Here is an 18288-nt window from a genome sequence, read left to right as displayed (position 1 = left end):
AATGAATTTCCTGCAGCGACAGGTACGATGTTGTTCCTCGTTCCTGCGGCAGCAGACATCGCTGTGTGTGAAGCCGCAGGAGCGAGGAACATCTACTACCTGCGTCCCGGCTGCAATGCGGAAGGAAGGAGGTGGGCGGGATTTTTACGTCCCGCTCATTTCCGCCCCTCCGCTTCAATTGGCCGCTTGCCGTGTGACGTCGCTGTGACGCCGCACGACCCGCCCCCTTAGGAAGGAGGTAGGTCGCTGGCCAGAGTGACGTCACAGAACAGGTATGTGCCGTGTGAAGCTACCGTTGCGATAATGTTCGCTACAGCAGCTATCACTAGATATCGCACCTGCGACGGGGGCGGGGACTATCGCGCTCGACATCGCAGCATCGGCTTGCGATGTTGTAGTGTGCAAAGTGCCCCTAACCCTCCCTGTATACACTAGCATAGATTAAGGGATCTTTAGAAAAAGTATTTCTAAAGATCCTTTATGATATGCTAATGAGCGTGGGGACTAGTCACAAGGGCGTTAGTTCCTGGGCTAGTCCCCACGCTCATTAGCATGTCATAAAGTATCTTTTGAAATACTTTTTCTAAAGATCATCTCTTTATCTATGCTAGTGTATACAGGGAGGGTCAGGCAGGGAATAGCAATATGCACCCAGAACTGCTCGTGGCTCTGAGTGCATATTGCACCTGACAGGTTCCCTTTAAAACGGTATTGAAAACTGCAATGATTGATTTAGGGCCACATCCAAAAATATGGCGTAAAGGGTTGCTTTGTCACATCGGAAAGTGAGCGTCACTGTTGTCCTGCCATGACGTGTGTTAGGCTGCCGGGTATTGTGCATAGCATAGGATGCATGTACGATACCTGCCGGCCATGTACACCTGCAGACAGGACATCATGCGTGCCGCTCACCCCCCGATGCAGAAGTAAGAAGCGCCGGAGCACCAATTTTTAGGCAATGTATAACTGAAAGGTATGCTCACTAGGAAAAAAACAAAGACCGGTCGGGGCACCAGATATCAGCACTGGACCAGCAGGGACTTATCAGCTGCAGATCATTTAATTTCTTATTCTTTCAGACAACCCCCGAAATCTCTTATTAGTAAATCCCCGATTCGGGAGGGGGGTGTTTGAAAAGCCAATATGTCCTCCGCATTACCGGACAAAAGTGCACATTCAGGGAATTAAGCAAAGTTTATTTCACCCGGGAATAACAAAGCCATTGTTGTCCTGAGCTGCGGTCACGGTGAATGCCGGCATTGTGTGTGCGTGTCTCCCGCAGCTGGTGTTATTCGGGCTCAGCAATGAGATGGTCGTCAGCTTCAAGGAGGAGAACACGGTGGCCTTCAAACACTTGTTTCTGAAGGGCTACAAGGACGCACGGGACGATACGTACGCCGTCTACCGGCAGGAGGACGTCTATGACCACATCACCTTCACAATTCAGCGGGTACGTTCAAAGGGTAATTTCACAGTTCTTGACTTTCCGCTTTTATTCTCGGGATACACAGGGGAAACCGCAGATTTTGGAAGTAACTCGTTAAAGATCGGGCGATTTTTTTTTTTTTTTTTTTTTTTGTTTTGTTTTTTTTTTATTTTAATTTTTTATATTATATATATATTTTTTTTAATTTTCATTTTTGCTTTATTATTTTTTTTTCCCTAAAAGAGTAACTCTTCTTATTCTTCAGTCGACATCTCTCTCCGGAGCTTGTATTTTGCAAAACAAGTTGTTGTTTTAAATGACACCGTTTGCTTTACCATAATTTGTACTGAAAAAAGCTCCAAGTGGGTTATAATATTAAAAATAAAAATAAAAAAAAATTGCGTCTCTTAAAAAAAAAAAAAAAAAAAAAAAAAAATGGCAAAACAAACAAATTTTTTTTTTCCTTTTTTTTTTTTTTTTTAACACAATCAATCAGTGGACCTTTATGTGGGCTTATTTGTTTGTCGTGCGGTAGCTAATGTTTTTATAAATACAATTTTGCGGTATGCACAAATGTGCTTTTTTTTTTCTATTTAGTTGCAATTCCAGAGTTGCGGTACCAGTAGGTCATGGAGGGGTTAAACTGCTAAAAAGATATATAATTCAAACTGCTACATATTATATATTTTTATATATATATATATATATATATATATATATATATATATATATATATATATCCATATATATATATATATATATAATCTATATAAAAAATTATATATATATATGTACATGTATGTGTATATATATATCTATCTATCTATATAAAAAATTATATATATATGTACGGTATATATATGTGTGTATGTATGTGTGTGTATATATATACATATATACATACATTTTTTTTTTTAAGCATTTATTGTTATTTGTTCCCTTATTTTTTAGTCTTGCTAGGGGGTCTAGTACCTTCAATTAACTAGGCTTTATTGGAGAACCAAGATGGCAGTGACTGGAGCTACCGGCTCCCATAGAAAATCCCACCCATAATCCTGCCCACTCCTCTGCCAGCATCAGTGATTGTTACTGAAAAAATAAATATTCACCCCTTCCCCCGCTAATAATCCCGCACATCCCTTTGCGCCAGCATCAGTGATTGGACTGTGTTAATTGCAAATAAATATTCACCCCTTCCCCCGCCTATAACCTCACCCACCCCCTTGCCGGCGTCAGTGATTAGAACTTGTGTAAAAGAAAAATGAATATTCACCCCTTCCCCCGTCCACTCCTTTTGTATTGGTATTAGTGATTCAGTCAGACTTATTAGTGCATGAGGGTCGCAGCACAATCTGAGCGTGACCGCTGCATAGTAATACGCGGTGACATGCTCAGGTCAGAAGATTCGCCGGTCAGTGCGAGCATTGTGCTGCGATCCTGGGGCAGTATTATGGAAAATGACTGACGTTGTGCAGAGGAGTGGGCGGAAGAAGGGGGTGAATATTCATTTTTCCATTAACACAAGTTCTTATCACTGATGCTGGCAGAGGAGTGGGTGGGATTATGTGCGGGGGAAGTGGTGAATATTCATTTGCAATTAACACCATCCAATCACTGATGGCAGAACAGAGGAGTGGGCAGTATTATTGGCAGGGGAGGGGAGTGAATATTCATTTTTCAATAACAGGCGACCCAATCACTGACGCCAATATAAAATATAAGACATCCCCCTAAAAATAAGCTCTAGCGCATTTTTTAGAGTTAAAAATAATTAGTAAATAAAAAAAGACCTTAATAATAATTAACTTTAATAATAAAATAAGACCTTGTCTTACTTTCTGGGAAACTTGGTACATCCTACATCGTGAAGGGTTTTAAGAGCATTTTTTTTTTTTAATTTTAATTAAAAAAAATAAAAATTCCAGTAATCAAATCATTACCCCTGATTAACTTACTACAATCGCTTTAAGGGCGTGATGATTCTTTAATCTCGTTTCCACAGTACCTGGAGCTCAGAAATGTGTCCGTGGGGAATCACGCCTATGAGCGGATGGCAGGGGGGCAGCATGGGATGACGGTCTGCAAGTACTTCTACAAACAGGGCAGCATCTTTCCTGGAAATGAAACCTTTGATATTGATCCTAAAATTGAGACAGGTAATGTAACCCGAAGGGGAAATATCGGGTGCTGGATCTGTAGTTTGCACCGATCTGTTTATGGATTAGCTTTACCTAGATTGTGAGCTCCAATGGGGACAGAGTTGCCAATGTATGTAAAGCGCTGTGGAATTAACAGTGCTATATAAATGAATAAATATTATTATTATATTATATTATTATTATAGTTCACAAGGCCAATGCATGGCTGCCTGCCCCGAGATCCACCTCAAGAAGTGACAGCTTAATTTTTTTTTAATTTTTTTTCCACTTTTTTCCAATTTTACTACTACATGGATTCATACTAAACAATAAAAAAAAGTGGCTTTACCATCGCGGGAACATGCCCTAAGTGACAGATTTGTCATTAAACATTAGTTGTCGATGATCTTTTCTGGAAATGGAGGTGAGCAAGTGGTCGTAATAACCGGACAGAGAAGGATGACTGCGAGATCTGCGGGTCCATGTCTCCTCCACGAAAATATGATGCACAAGAATAAATTGTAGTTGGCAAAAGTTAAAAAGGTGGGTTCATGTGGACCGTGCCTGCACCGGCTGCAAAACTGTGCCCACTAGGACCACACCAGGCCAGGCACGCACCGGTCTAATAGTCTGTCCTGAGCATTGACCACGTATCCACTGATAGGTTTCCTGTTGCAGGACTGTGCACTAGTGAGCGGGCACTACCATGCTCGGGTGCTCGGTAATTGAGCATGGTAGTGCCCACTCATCACTAGTTACGAGTACTGAGCACCTGTGCATGGTAGTGCCCACTCATCACTAGTTACCAGTACTGAGCCCCCGAGCATGGTAGTGCCCGCTCATCACTAGTTACCAGTACTGAGCACCCGAGCATGGTAGTGCCCGCTCATCACTAGTTATGAATACTGAGCACCCGAGCATGGTAGTGCCCACTCATCACTAGTTACCAGTACTGAGCACCCAAGCATGGTAGTGCCCGCTCATCACTAGTTACCAGTACTGAGCACCCGAGCATGGTAGTGCCCGCTCATCACTAGTTACCAGTACAGAGCACCCGAGCATGGTAGTGCCCGCTCATCACTAGTTACCAGTACAGAGCACCCGAGCATGGTAGTGCCCGCTCATCACTAGTTACCAGTACTGAGCACCCGAGCATGGTAGTGCCCGCTCATCACTAGTTACCAGTACTGAGCACCCGAGCATGGTAGTGCCCGCTCATCACTAGTTACCAGTACTGAGCACCCGAGCATGGTAGTGCCCGCTCATCACTAGTTACGAGTACAGAGCACCCGAGCATGGTAGTGCCCACTCATCACTAGTTACCAGTACTGAGCCCCCGAGCATGGTAGTGCCCGCTCATCACTAGTTACCAGTACTGAGCACCTGAGCATGGTAGTGCCCGCTCATCACTAGTTACCAGTACTGAGCACCTGAGCATGGTAGTGCCCGCTCATCACTAGTTACCAGTACAGAGCATCCGAGCATGGTAGTGCCTGCTCATCACTAGTTACGAGTACTGAGCACCCGAGCATGGTAGTGCCCGCTCATCACTAGTTACCAGTACTGAGCACCTGAGCATGGTAGTGCCCGCTCATCACTAGTTACCAGTACTGAGCACCTGAGCATGGTAGTGCCCGCTCATCACTAGTTACCAGTACTGAGCACCTGAGCATGGTAGTGCCCGCTCATCACTAGTTACCAGTACTGAGCACCCGAGCATGGTAGTGCCCGCTCATCACTAGTTACCAGTACTGAGCACCTGAGCATGGTAGTGCCCGCTCATCACTAGTTACCAGTACTGAGCACCCGAGCATGGTAGTGCCCGCTCATCACTAGTTACGAGTACTGAGCACCTGAGTATGGTAGTGCCCGCTCATCACTAGTTACCAGTACTGAGCACCCGAGCATGGTAGTGCCCGCTCATCACTAGTTACCAGTACTGAGCACCTGAGCATGGTAGTGCCCGCTCATCACTAGTTACCAGTACCGAGCACCCGAGCATGGTAGTGCCCGCTCATCACTAGTTACCAGTACTGAGCACCTGAGCATGGTAGTGCCCAATCATCACTAGTTACCAGTACTGAGCACCTGAGCATGGTAGTGCCGGCTCATCACTAGTTACCAGTACTGAGCACCTGAGCATGGTAGTGCCCGCTCATCACTTGTGCACAATTCTGCCTGGGGCACCTTGATATTACCATGAACCTTAGTGTCACGATTTCCATCTTACATGAAACAAATTTCTGTACCATACAGAACATCAGTGAACCCCCAAACCATGTCCACTCCTCCTTTTTTATTTTTTTAGTATGTAGAGTAAGTGGTAAAAATAAAATTATGTTACTCTTCCTCTAAAGCATCACTTATAGTTCTTCTCCTATAACCCACCTATGCCTCATCTCCATCTATGTGGGGGGTATTTCCCATGAAAAAAACGCCCCTCTCTTGTCCCTAAATACATCTCTCTAGTTGCTAAATGTCCCTCTCTCATAGTAATATATTGACTTCTATATAGCAGTATTGTTTGTTGAGTGCGATCATTGCTGTAGACTCGTGACATGTGGGGTAATAACGTGATACAGGGGGATATTAGAGGATGGAAACAGCTGGTAAGAGCCTCTCTCCTTCTAGAATGCTTCAGTGTGGAGCCAATGACCCCGATAAGTGATCTCTCCCTGGACGACAAGTTCTGGAACATGACACTGGACTTCTACCGGTGAGTGCCAGCGTCACAGGCAGCGTCCCAGTTACCCCAGGTCATGTGGCTTTTCATGTGAATTATTTACTCCCCCAGGCTCGTCTCGGTGGAGATCATGTTTAAGCTGAAGGCGATCAATCTACAGACCATCCGTCACCATGAGCTGCCGGACTGCTACGACTTCACCGTCACAGTGAGTACGGGCCGTGTGCGTCCGCAACATTCAGCGGAAACACACCGGACATTTACACTGTCTCTGCTCCACCTGCAGGCAACATTAATATGTTAAATATGATAAACAACTGCTGAAGACAAAAAATGCATTGTTTGTATTGCATTTCATTTTTTTCCAATGGACTGCAAGCAAATGTGAGCTCTGTGTGTCTCTCCCAGTAATATAGGCTGGATGTGAGGTCTGTGTGTCTCTCCCAGTAATATAGGCTGGATGTGAGCTCTGTGTGTCTCTCCCAGTAATATAGGCTGGATGTGAGGTCTGTGTGTCTCTCCCAGTAATATAGGCTGGATGTGAGGTCTGTGTGTCTCTCCCAGTAATATAGGCTGGATGTGAGCTCTGTGTGTCTCTCCCAGTAATATAGGCTGGATGTGAGCTCTGTGTGTGTCTCCCAGTAATATAGGCTGGATGTGAGCTCTGTGTGTCTCTCCCAGTAATATAGGCTGGATGTGAGCTCTGTGTGTCTCTCCCAGTAATATAGGCTGGATGTGAGGTCTGTGTGTATCTCCCAGTAATATAGGCTGGATGTGAGCTCTGTGTGTGTCTCCCAGTAATATAGGCTGGATGTGAGGTCTGTGTGTATCTCCCAGTAATATAGGCTGGATGTGAGCTCTGTGTGTCTCTCCCAGTAATATAGGCTGGATGTGAGGTCTGTGTGTATCTCCCAGTAATATAGGCTGGATGTGAGGTCTATGTGTATCTCCCAGTAATATAGGCTGGATGTGAGCTCTGTGTGTATCTCCCAGTAATATAGGCTGGATGTGAGCTCTGTGTGTCTCTCCCAGTAATATAGGCTGGATGTAAGCTCTGTGTGTCTCCCAGTAATATAGGCTGGATGTGAGCTCTGTGTGTCTCTCCCAGTAATATAGGCTGGATGTGAGCTCTGTGTGTATCTCCCAGTAATATAGGCTGGATGTGAGGTCTGTGTGTCTCTCTACCAGTAATATAGGCTGGATGTGAGGTCTGTGTGTCTCTCCCAGTAATATAGGCTGGATGTGCGCTCTGTGTGTATCTCCTAGTAATATAGGCTGGATGTGAGCTCTGTGTGTATCTCCCAGTAATATAGGCTGGATGTGAGCTCTGTGTGTCTCTCCCAGTAATATAGGCTGGATGTGAGCTCTGTGTGTCTCTCCCAGTAATATAGGCTGGATGTGAGCTCTGTGTGTCTCTCCCAGTAATATAAGCTGGATGTGAGGTCTGTGTGTCTCCCAGTAATTTAGGCTGGATGTGAGCTCTGTGTGTCTCTCCCAGTAATTTAGGCTGGATATGAGCTCTGTGTGTCTCTCCCAGTAATATAGGCTAGATGTGAGCTCTGTGTCTCTCCCAGTAATATAGGCTGGATGTGAGGTCTGTGTGTCTCCCAGTAATACAGGCTGGATGTGGGCTCTGTGTGTCTCTCCCAGTAATATAGGCTGGATGTGAGGTCTGTGTGTCTCCCAGTAATTTAGGCTGGATGTGAGCTCTGTGTGTCTCTCCCAGTAATTTAGGCTTGATATGAGCTCCGTGTGTCTCTCCCAGTAATATAGGCTGGATGTGAGGTCTGTGTGTGTCTCCCAGTAATATAGGCTGCATGTGAGCTCTGTGTGTCTCTCCCAGTAATATAGGCTGGATGTGAGCTCTGTGTGTCTCTCCCAGTAATATAGGCTGCATATGAGCTTTGTGTGTCTCTCCCAGTAATACAGGCTGAATGTGAGGTCTGTGTGTCGCTCCCAGTAATATAGGCTGGATGTGAGCTCTGTGTGTCTCTTCCAGTAATACAGGCTGGATGTGAGGTCTGTGTGTCTCTCCCAGTAATATAGGCTGGATGTGAGCTCTGTGTGTCTCTCCCAGTAATATAAGCTGGATGTGAGCTCTGTGTGTCTCTCCCAGTAATACAGGCTGGATGTGAGCTCTGTGTGTCTCATCCAGTAATACAGGCTGGATGTAAGCTCTGTGTGTCTCTCCCAGTAATATAGGCTGGATGTGAGGTCTGTGCGTCTCTCCCAGTAATATAGACTGGATGTGAGCTCTGTGTGTCTCTCCCAGTAATATAGGCTGGATGTGAGCTCTGTGTGTCTCTCCCAGTAATATAGGCTGGATGTGAGGTCTGTGTGTCTCTCCCAGTAGTATAGACTGCATGTGAGCTCTGTGTGTCTCTCCCAGTAATATAGGCTGGATGTGAGCTCTGTGTGTCTCTCCCAGTAGTATAGACTGGATGTGAGCTCTGTGTGTCTCTCCCAGTAATATAGGCTGGATGTGGGCTCTGTGTGTCTCTCCCAGTAATATAGGCTGGATGTGGGCTCTGTGTGTCTCTCCCAGTAATATAGGCTGGATGTGGGCTCTGTGTGTCTCTCCCAGTAATATAGGCTGGATGTGGGCTCTGTGTGTCTCTCCCAGTAATATAGGCTGGATGTGAGCTCTGTGTGTCTCTCCCAGTAATATAGGCTGGATGTGAGCTCTGTGTGTCTCTCCCAGTAATATAGGCTGGATGTGAGCTCTGTGTGTCTCTCCCAGTAGTATAGACTGGATGTGAGCTCTGTGTGTCTCTCCCAGTAATATAGGCTGGATGTGAGCTCTGTGTGTCTCTCCCAGTAATATAGGCTGGATGTGAGCTCTGTGTGTCTCTCCCAGTAATATAGGCTGGATGTGAGCTCTGTGTGTCTCTCCCAGTAATATAGGCTGGATGTGAGCTCTGTGTGTCTCTCCCAGTAATATAGGCTGGATGTGGGCTCTGTGTGTCTCTCCCAGTAATATAGGCTGGATGTGGGCTCTGTGTGTCTCTCCCAGTAATATAGGCTGGATGTGGGCTCTGTGTGTCTCTCCCAGTAATATAGGCTGGATGTGAGCTCTGTGTGTCTCTCCCAGTAATTTAGGCTGGATATGAGCTCTGTGTGTCTCTCCCAGTAATATAGGCTAGATGTGAGCTCTGTGTCTCTCCCAGTAATATAGGCTGGATGTGAGGTCTGTGTGTCTCCCAGTAATACAGGCTGGATGTGGGCTCTGTGTGTCTCTCCCAGTAATATAGGCTGGATGTGAGGTCTGTGTGTCTCCCAGTAATTTAGGCTGGATGTGAGCTCTGTGTGTCTCTCCCAGTAATTTAGGCTTGATATGAGCTTCGTGTGTCTCTCCCAGTAATATAGGCTGGATGTGAGGTCTGTGTGTGTCTCCCAGTAATATAGGCTGCATGTGAGCTCTGTGTGTCTCTCCCAGTAATATAGGCTGGATGTGAGCTCTGTGTGTCTCTCCCAGTAATATAGGCTGCATATGAGCTTTGTGTGTCTCTCCCAGTAATACAGGCTGAATGTGAGGTCTGTGTGTCGCTCCCAGTAATATAGGCTGGATGTGAGCTCTGTGTGTCTCTTCCAGTAATACAGGCTGGATGTGAGGTCTGTGTGTCTCTCCCAGTAATATAGGCTGGATGTGAGCTCTGTGTGTCTCTCCCAGTAATATAAGCTGGATGTGAGCTCTGTGTGTCTCTCCCAGTAATACAGGCTGGATGTGAGCTCTGTGTGTCTCATCCAGTAATACAGGCTGGATGTAAGCTCTGTGTGTCTCTCCCAGTAATATAGGCTGGATGTGAGGTCTGTGCGTCTCTCCCAGTAATATAGACTGGATGTGAGCTCTGTGTGTCTCTCCCAGTAATATAGGCTGGATGTGAGCTCTGTGTGTCTCTCCCAGTAATATAGGCTGGATGTGAGGTCTGTGTGTCTCTCCCAGTAGTATAGACTGCATGTGAGCTCTGTGTGTCTCTCCCAGTAATATAGGCTGGATGTGAGCTCTGTGTGTCTCTCCCAGTAGTATAGACTGGATGTGAGCTCTGTGTGTCTCTCCCAGTAATATAGGCTGGATGTGGGCTCTGTGTGTCTCTCCCAGTAATATAGGCTGGATGTGGGCTCTGTGTGTCTCTCCCAGTAATATAGGCTGGATGTGGGCTCTGTGTGTCTCTCCCAGTAATATAGGCTGGATGTGGGCTCTGTGTGTCTCTCCCAGTAATATAGGCTGGATGTGAGCTCTGTGTGTCTCTCCCAGTAATATAGGCTGGATGTGAGCTCTGTGTGTCTCTCCCAGTAATATAGGCTGGATGTGAGCTCTGTGTGTCTCTCCCAGTAGTATAGACTGGATGTGAGCTCTGTGTGTCTCTCCCAGTAATATAGGCTGGATGTGAGCTCTGTGTGTCTCTCCCAGTAATATAGGCTGGATGTGAGCTCTGTGTGTCTCTCCCAGTAATATAGGCTGGATGTGAGCTCTGTGTGTCTCTCCCAGTAATATAGGCTGGATGTGAGCTCTGTGTGTCTCTCCCAGTAATATAGGCTGGATGTGGGCTCTGTGTGTCTCTCCCAGTAATATAGGCTGGATGTGGGCTCTGTGTGTCTCTCCCAGTAATATAGGCTGGATGTGGGCTCTGTGTGTCTCTCCCAGTAATATAGGCTGGATGTGGGCTCTGTGTGTCTCTCCCAGTAATATAGGCTGGATGTGAGCTCTGTGTGTCTCTCCCAGTAATATAGGCTGGATGTGGGCTCTGTGTGTCTCTCCCAGTAATATAGACTGGATGTGAGCTCTGTGTGTCTCTCCCAGTAATATAGGCTGGATGTGAGCTCTGTGTGTCTCTCCCAGTAATATAGGCTGGATGTGAGCTCTGTGTGTCTCTCCCAGTAATATAGGCTGGATGTGATGTCTGTGCACTATAAGAAGGTGTAATTGGGGCCCCTGCTTTGCTTTGTTTTTTGCAGATCACCTTTGATAATAAAGCACACAGTGGCCGTATTAAAATACGCCTAGATAATGATGTTGGCATCCAGGAATGCAGAGACTGGCACGTGTCCGGGTCAAGTAAGTTAATGACTATTGAAGTCGAGCCATTTCCCTGACCACAATTTTTGTAGGATTTCCCAGTACGATTCAGTCACTTTCCAGTATATAAATTTGGGAAAAAAAATACATACGCCTTCAATAAAAAATAATAGTGTTGTGTTTGTTGTGATTTTTAGTACAGAAGAATACTCACTACATGATGATTTTTGATGCCGTCATAATCGTCACTTGTATATCTTCCATAAGTCTTTGCATACGATCAGTGGTTCGAGGCATTCACCTTCAGAGAGTAAGTCTTTGGATAAAATCATTCATTTACCATTTCAGTTTATATCCCATGGAAGAAAACAATATTCACCCTGCGTGAAAATAGGAAGGTCAGCTTGTTTATTTTGAGCTATACACTGGTGGTGGCGCTGTTGCATTGTTGTCTATGGAAATAACCAGTCCATTGATGTGGTTAGAAATGGAACTGCAAGTAACTTAAAGGCAATGCAGTCAGACTTACTGCTTAGATCACGTATTTATGTTTTAAATATATTTTTTTAAAAAACAAAAATTGCAAGAGTTCAGTTGAAAAAATGTTTTAAAACATATATTTAGCACAAAAAAAAATAATTTTCTGATGGTACATTCCCTTTAAGAATATGCAAGGATCCCAAAGTGTTCTTTTGTTTCATGTTTGCTATATAAATATTTGCAATATAAATCTGTATCCATCATGGAGATCAAATTCTAGATCCCTTATTTGAGGCAATATGATCCTTGTAGATTAGACAATAGAAAAGGGAAGTAAAGCAGGAAGCAATTTTTATTGGCTACCCTGCAGTGATCAGACCGTGGGGAGAGCAACTGAGCATGTGCGACCACCAGCACTCGGTCATTAGCTGGACGTACACATTGATATACACTATGAACACAAGTTGGTGCTATAGCGTATAAGAAAATGTCAGAACTCCTCATTGGATCATTTTATTAACAGCATGTGATGGAAAATATTGTTTTTGCGTATATATATATATATATATATATATATACTAGAAGGTGGCCCGATTCTACGCATCGGGTATTCTAGAATTTACGTATTGTGTAGTTAATGTATGATTTTTGTTATATATATAGATGTTGTTGTGTGTAGTTACCAAGTGTTTGTGTAGGGCGCTGTACATGTTCTGGGTGTGGCGGGGGGTGAGAGCGGTGTTGTTTGTGTGTTGCGTTGTGTGTGTTGCGTTGTTTGTGGAGCGCTGTGTGTCTGTAGCGTTGTGTGTGTGTGTTGCGCGGTTTGTGTGGGTGTGGGGTGTGTGTGTGTGTGTTTTGGTGGGAGGTATGTTTTGTGCAATGTGTGTGTTGTGCGGTATGTGCGTATATTTGTGTGTGCTGCGGTGTTTGTGTGTTGGGTGTTGTGTGTGTGTGCGGCGTTGTCTGTGTGTGGGTGTCTGTGTAGGGCGGTGTTTGTGGTTCCCAGTGTGTGTGTGGTGTGTTGTGCAGTGCGTGTGTGGCGGTGTGTGTGTGTTTTGGGGGGAGGTGTGCACCCCCCATCGTGCTCCATCCCCCATGCTGCGCACCCCCCATCGTGCTCCATCCCCCATGCTGTGCACTCCCCATCGTGCTCCATCCCCCATGCTGCGCACCCCCCATCGTGCTCCATCCCCCATGCTGCGCACCCCCCATCGTGCTCCATCCCCCATGCTGCGCACCCCCCTTAGTGCTCCATCCACCATGCTGCGCACTCCCAAACGTGCTCCATCCCCCATGCTGCGCACTCCCCATCGTGCTCCATCCCCCATGCTGCGCACTCCCAAACGTGCTCCATCCCCCATGCTGCGCACTCCCCATCGTGCTCCATCCCCCATGCTGCGAACCCCCCATCGTGCTCCATCCCCCATGCTGCGAACCCCCCATCGTGCTCCATCCCCCATGCTGCACACTCCCCATCGTGCTCCATCCCCCATGCTGCGCACCCCCCATCGTGCTCCATCCCCCATGCTGCGCACTCCCCATCGTGCTCCATCCCCCATGCTGTGCACCCCCCATCGTGCTCCACAGTCACACATCAGACAGTATACACGCACACATCTGATCGCATACACTCACACACACACCCCACTTCTCCCTGTGCCCATCGGTGGGCGGTCCCAGCAGCTGTGCTGCACGCCGTGCTCCTCTGCCGACACTCACAGATCCGATCGCATACACTCACATACACACACTCACACATCAGAACACACTCACACACATCCGATCGCATACACTCACACACACACACACACACACTGACGATATCGCACATACGCGCTCACACAATCACAACATCCTGAGATACCACATGCTTCCGGCCATGTGATCCTCCGGCAGGTCCTGGAAGGTCACTGCACAGTATCGCCGCCGAGAAGCAAGCGATATCACGGGATGTTGTGAGTGTGTGGATGCGATCTGATGTGTGTGTGTCTGTTCTTATGTGTGTGCGTGTGTGTGTGTTCCGCCGCTGCAGGACCTTGATGCGCTCATCATGCGCTCAGAGACCATTCCGTGTGGGGGGGGCGGAGCCTGGGCGAGCGGCCAATCCGTGTGTGGGGGCAGAGGTGAGGCGAGCAGCCAATCCGTGCGGGGGGGCGGGGCCATGGCGAGCCCAGCGGCCAATCCGCTGTTTGTCACCGTAAGGACATGGCCAATCCGTGCGAGGGGGGGGGGATGGAGCCGAGGCGAGCGGCCAATCCGTGCGGGGGGGAGGAGGCGAGGCGAGCGGCCAATCCGTGCGGGGGGGGGGGCCATGTCAAGCCTAGCGGCCAATCCGCTGTTTGTCACCGTAAGGACACAATTTTGGAGCAAGACAGACAGACAGACAGAATAAGGCAATTATAGATATATATATCTTGTATATATTATAAATTTTATAAATATTTATTTATTTTTTAATAATCTACACAGATGATTTGATATGTAATGGTGGGAAATCCCTCTTTATTATCCTAAGGAATACGTAGGCTTTGTCCATCAACGATTCTCCAAGAGCGTGCCGTGGTCAGACCAGATGGAGTTTGTCAATGGCTGGTACATCCTAATTATTGTGAGCGATATCCTGTCCATCGTGGGCTCCATTCTCAAGATGGAAATCCAGGCGAAGGTGAGTGTCAGCGCACACTGTATATACTGTATATAGAGAGAAAGCGTGTATAGGGTGAAGGATCTGGGGGACATCATGTACTACTGCAGAGGGACTGCATTGTTTGGTTTTATGGCTAAAATATGTCCCAAATATAAATTTGATAAATTCCGATTGGTTTGGACCCAGATACTGGAACCTACAAAAATTCTGCAGACGTTTAACCATTTTATTTTAAATCTGATCCAATTTACACAGTATTGTGTAGGCTGAAATTACAGGAAAAACTGTCATATTCTGCCTTCATAATACAGTAGAGTGCCAATATAATGCTGCTTTATACCGTTTCCACAATAGTGCCATATTAGATAATGCTGCCAAGTACTGCACACATAATACTGCCAACTTATTATTGCCTTATACATCTGCCATATACTGCCCATAATATACCAAAATAATACTGCCTTATTCTGTCTTTATAATACTGCCATATTAGTTAATGCTACCAAGTACTTCACAAATAATACTGCCATTTAGTGCCAACTTATTACTGCCTTATAATGAATGGATACTTCTGCTATATACTGCCCATAACGTAACAAAATACTACTGCCTTATTCTGCTTACATTAGGTAATACTTAAAGGGAATCTGCCAGCAGGTTTTTGCTATGTAAGCTGAAGCCAGCATGCTGCAACAGTTTACACAAAACTCAGGGATGCCTGTCTTGTCAAGGTCCAATCTGTTATTAATTTGCTATTCTTGTTTAAGCAAAAGGACTTATCATTGCATGGAATACAAAGTCACGTGCACTCCTTTTCTGATTGACACCTCACTGTTAATGTACAATGTCTATAGAGAGCCTGGTGCGGGCGGGAGCAGCTCTCTCAGCTCTGCTACATGACTAAATCTAAAAAATCTGATTGTGTCAGAACGGCTGCACCCATTAATCTAAGTGATACATAGTTGGATTCTGAATCTCTTTGCCTACATTATCCTGCTCACAGATGATGTAGCAAAAACCTGCTGACAGATTCCCTTTAAAAGACCTTCTTTTTTAGTTCATATAAACACATGTAGAACAGACAATACAATGCAGCGATCTTACGCGTTTCGATCCTTCTTGTGGCCTTAGTCATTGAATGAGTCATGAGATTGTCATGAGTAGTGACATTATACCACCATATAGTTCCCATATTATACAATCCTTTAAATTCTAAATAATACTACTACCGTACACTCACTGCTCAAAAAGGGTGCACATCATAGCGTAACTCAAGAGAATTAACCCTAGAACGCATACCTGGGGCCTCGCAGGCCTGCTATGTTATTTGTTTTCTATGGTAGATTTCTATGGTTGCGCGTTCTAGGGTTAAAGGGCATCTGTCACCAGGTTTTTGCCATCTGAGAGCAGCATAATGTAGAGACCGAGACCCTGATTCCAGCGATGTGTCACTTACTGAGCTGTTTGCTGTTTTTTTTATAAAATCAATGTTTTCTCTGCTGCAGATCTAGCATTAATACAGAGCTCAGGAATATGCTGGACCTCTTTCCTTTTTGTTGCTATGTTTCATGTTCAGTTTGCAGCTGTTCACATTAGAAAGGTAGGATGTGTCATCAGTCTTTTTCTTAGTTTAATATGCTGGACTACCTACAGCAGTCCAAGTAGTCCGGTAATGATAATCTCCTACTGATTAACAAGTGATTTTATCAAAACTACACTAAGCAGCCCAGTAAGTGACACATCGCTGAAATCAGGATCTCTGCCTCTACATTCTGCTGCTCTCAGATTAGGCGGCAAAAACCTGGTGACAGATTCCCTTTAAGCTTCAGAGATCTCACTTTTCATTTAGGAAGCAGAAGTGATTGTGAATTAATGTCACCGGCTTTAGTGCATATGAAAGGGATAACAGGGGCATGGAAAACAACAAGAAAACACCCAAAAAGAGAATGGTTGTTTTTGTCCTGTGGTGGCCACAGACCGTGCCTCTCTTCTTATTCTTCTTGATTGGTTCTTCATTAGTTTTTCTTTTGTCCTTGTTACTACTGGTTGTATGAGGCGGTACCATTTAGCCCAGTGTTTCCCAAACTCCAGTCCTCACGACCCCCGACAGGTCATGTCTTCAGGATTTCCTTACTATTGAACAGGTGATGGGATCATTATCAAGGCATCACCTGTGCTATAGTAAGGAAATCCTGAAAACATGACCTGTTGGGGGTCGAGAGGACTGGAGTTTGGGAACCACTGATTTAGCCCATCCAGGTAGCACCGATCTTCCAGGGTGGCACGTCCATACGTGCCGTCACAAGCTTTGCATTGTCTCCTAGCACAATCTCGAAGAACATGGAGCAGACACCATGACATAAGGAGAGCCACCAGAATTGTCAGGTCCACCATTGGCACCTTGTTCGCTTCACAGACGTAAGCAAATTCCCACTAAGCCGGAGACAGTGGGATGAACATCATTATGCCTGTAACCTCATGCAGCATGATCGGTCCGGCCATCGGTTAGTGATGGTCTGGGCAGGCATATCCTTGGAGGGTCATGAAAACATCTACTTTGTAGTCAATTTTACCCTAACCACCAGGATCAACTCTTCAGAGCCGTTGTGAGACCTCACGCTGGAGCAGTGGGCACGGGTTCCTCCTGGTGCCCCGGCCTCCTGTGGACAGATTTCTGATCAGTTTGGGGTAACATTTGCAGCCATTGCTGGCTCCATCCTGCATTTATTCCAGTTGTCATGCACTTAGACCATATACAAAAAAATATTATTTTTGCAGAAATGCCTGTTTAAAATTGCAGAACGTCTTTTCTCCTTTTTATTTGTAAAGCGGTGACTTCCGCAGCGGATTTTGTACCCGTTGTGCCTGTGTGATGAGACGGCGGGACACCTGATGACTGTTAATGACTGGCATTATCAGCACGAGTCTCCGCACGACTAGCTCTGTTAGCTGTTATTATCCATTATTGTACCCCGCTCCCTGCATCAGCGACTCTAATATCTGTCCATAGTGCCCATTACCAGAATTACCTCCTTCCACCACCTGCTCTATACTCTGATCCTGGCTCTCACCATTACACTCATCTGCTGTTGCCTGACCTAATTTCATGTTTTCCAAGCATTTCGTCATTTCGTTTTTTAGCAGCGACCATCTGCTCAGGCACTACCATATTTATGAAGACACAATGCTGAGCTGATGTGCTGATTGGCATGAACATTCTCAGGCATTTGATGAACCATATACCCTTGGTGGGGCATAGAAACATTTTATGTAGCGCAGCGGTCCCTGCACTGCCCCACTTCCCTCTTCTGAGAGGGATGCTGACACACTCACCACTGCGACCGCCCTCGTGTTCCTCCTGTCCCGGCTCCCAGGGCCTGCACAGTTGCTTAGGATGTGTGCAATCCTTGCTTCTAAAAGGGGCAGCGTGCACACTCTGGGAGCCTGTGGTTCTGAGGCAGACACTATTTAAGGCACCCTCCCATGTAGTAAGGTGCCTGAACAAGTTTATTTAATTCGTAGTTAGTTTCTTTGCCTGCTAGTAACATTGTCTGGCCTCTGTGTATCTGAACCCATACTCCTGTGATCCGGAACCCATCCCGTCTTCTGGAATCCGTTCTGTGATCTGGAATCCGTCCTGCCAGCCCGTCTTCAGTACCTTTTTTATCCAACCTGCCTGTCCGTGTTACTGAATCCGTCCTGCATGTACGTGTCTATGATCACGACCTGCCTTCTTCTAGTACCTGACCATCCAGCCTGTCTCTTATACGTACTTCGCCCAGTCAGCCTCCACTATCCTCTCCGTCTTGCCTGCCCTCTATACCTGCGTCCCTGAACTTTGGGTCAGCTGCTGCAGTACAAGGGACTGACCTGGAGTGGTACCTGGTGTGTACCGGA

General features: G+C 46.1%; 1 protein-coding gene across 1 annotated transcript in view; it reads left to right on the top strand.

Moving 5' to 3' along the window:
- The window catches only part of MCOLN3 (mucolipin TRP cation channel 3), a 40293-nt gene that overhangs the window by 11794 nt on the left and 10211 nt on the right, over nt 1-18288 (top strand). The window contains exons 3-9 of the mRNA XM_075320513.1: nt 1283-1450; nt 3429-3582; nt 6196-6280; nt 6359-6455; nt 11204-11303; nt 11462-11574; nt 14260-14409. Of these exons, the coding sequence (XP_075176628.1) occupies nt 1283-1450; nt 3429-3582; nt 6196-6280; nt 6359-6455; nt 11204-11303; nt 11462-11574; nt 14260-14409 (867 nt within the window). The remainder of the gene's footprint in view (nt 1-1282; nt 1451-3428; nt 3583-6195; nt 6281-6358; nt 6456-11203; nt 11304-11461; nt 11575-14259; nt 14410-18288) is intronic.

This window comes from Anomaloglossus baeobatrachus, chromosome 8, assembly GCF_048569485.1.
Source record: "Anomaloglossus baeobatrachus isolate aAnoBae1 chromosome 8, aAnoBae1.hap1, whole genome shotgun sequence".
Taxonomy (NCBI): domain Eukaryota; kingdom Metazoa; phylum Chordata; class Amphibia; order Anura; family Aromobatidae; genus Anomaloglossus; species Anomaloglossus baeobatrachus.
The sequence above is the reverse complement of the archived record's forward strand: the minus strand, read 5'-3'. Positions and strand labels throughout refer to the sequence as shown.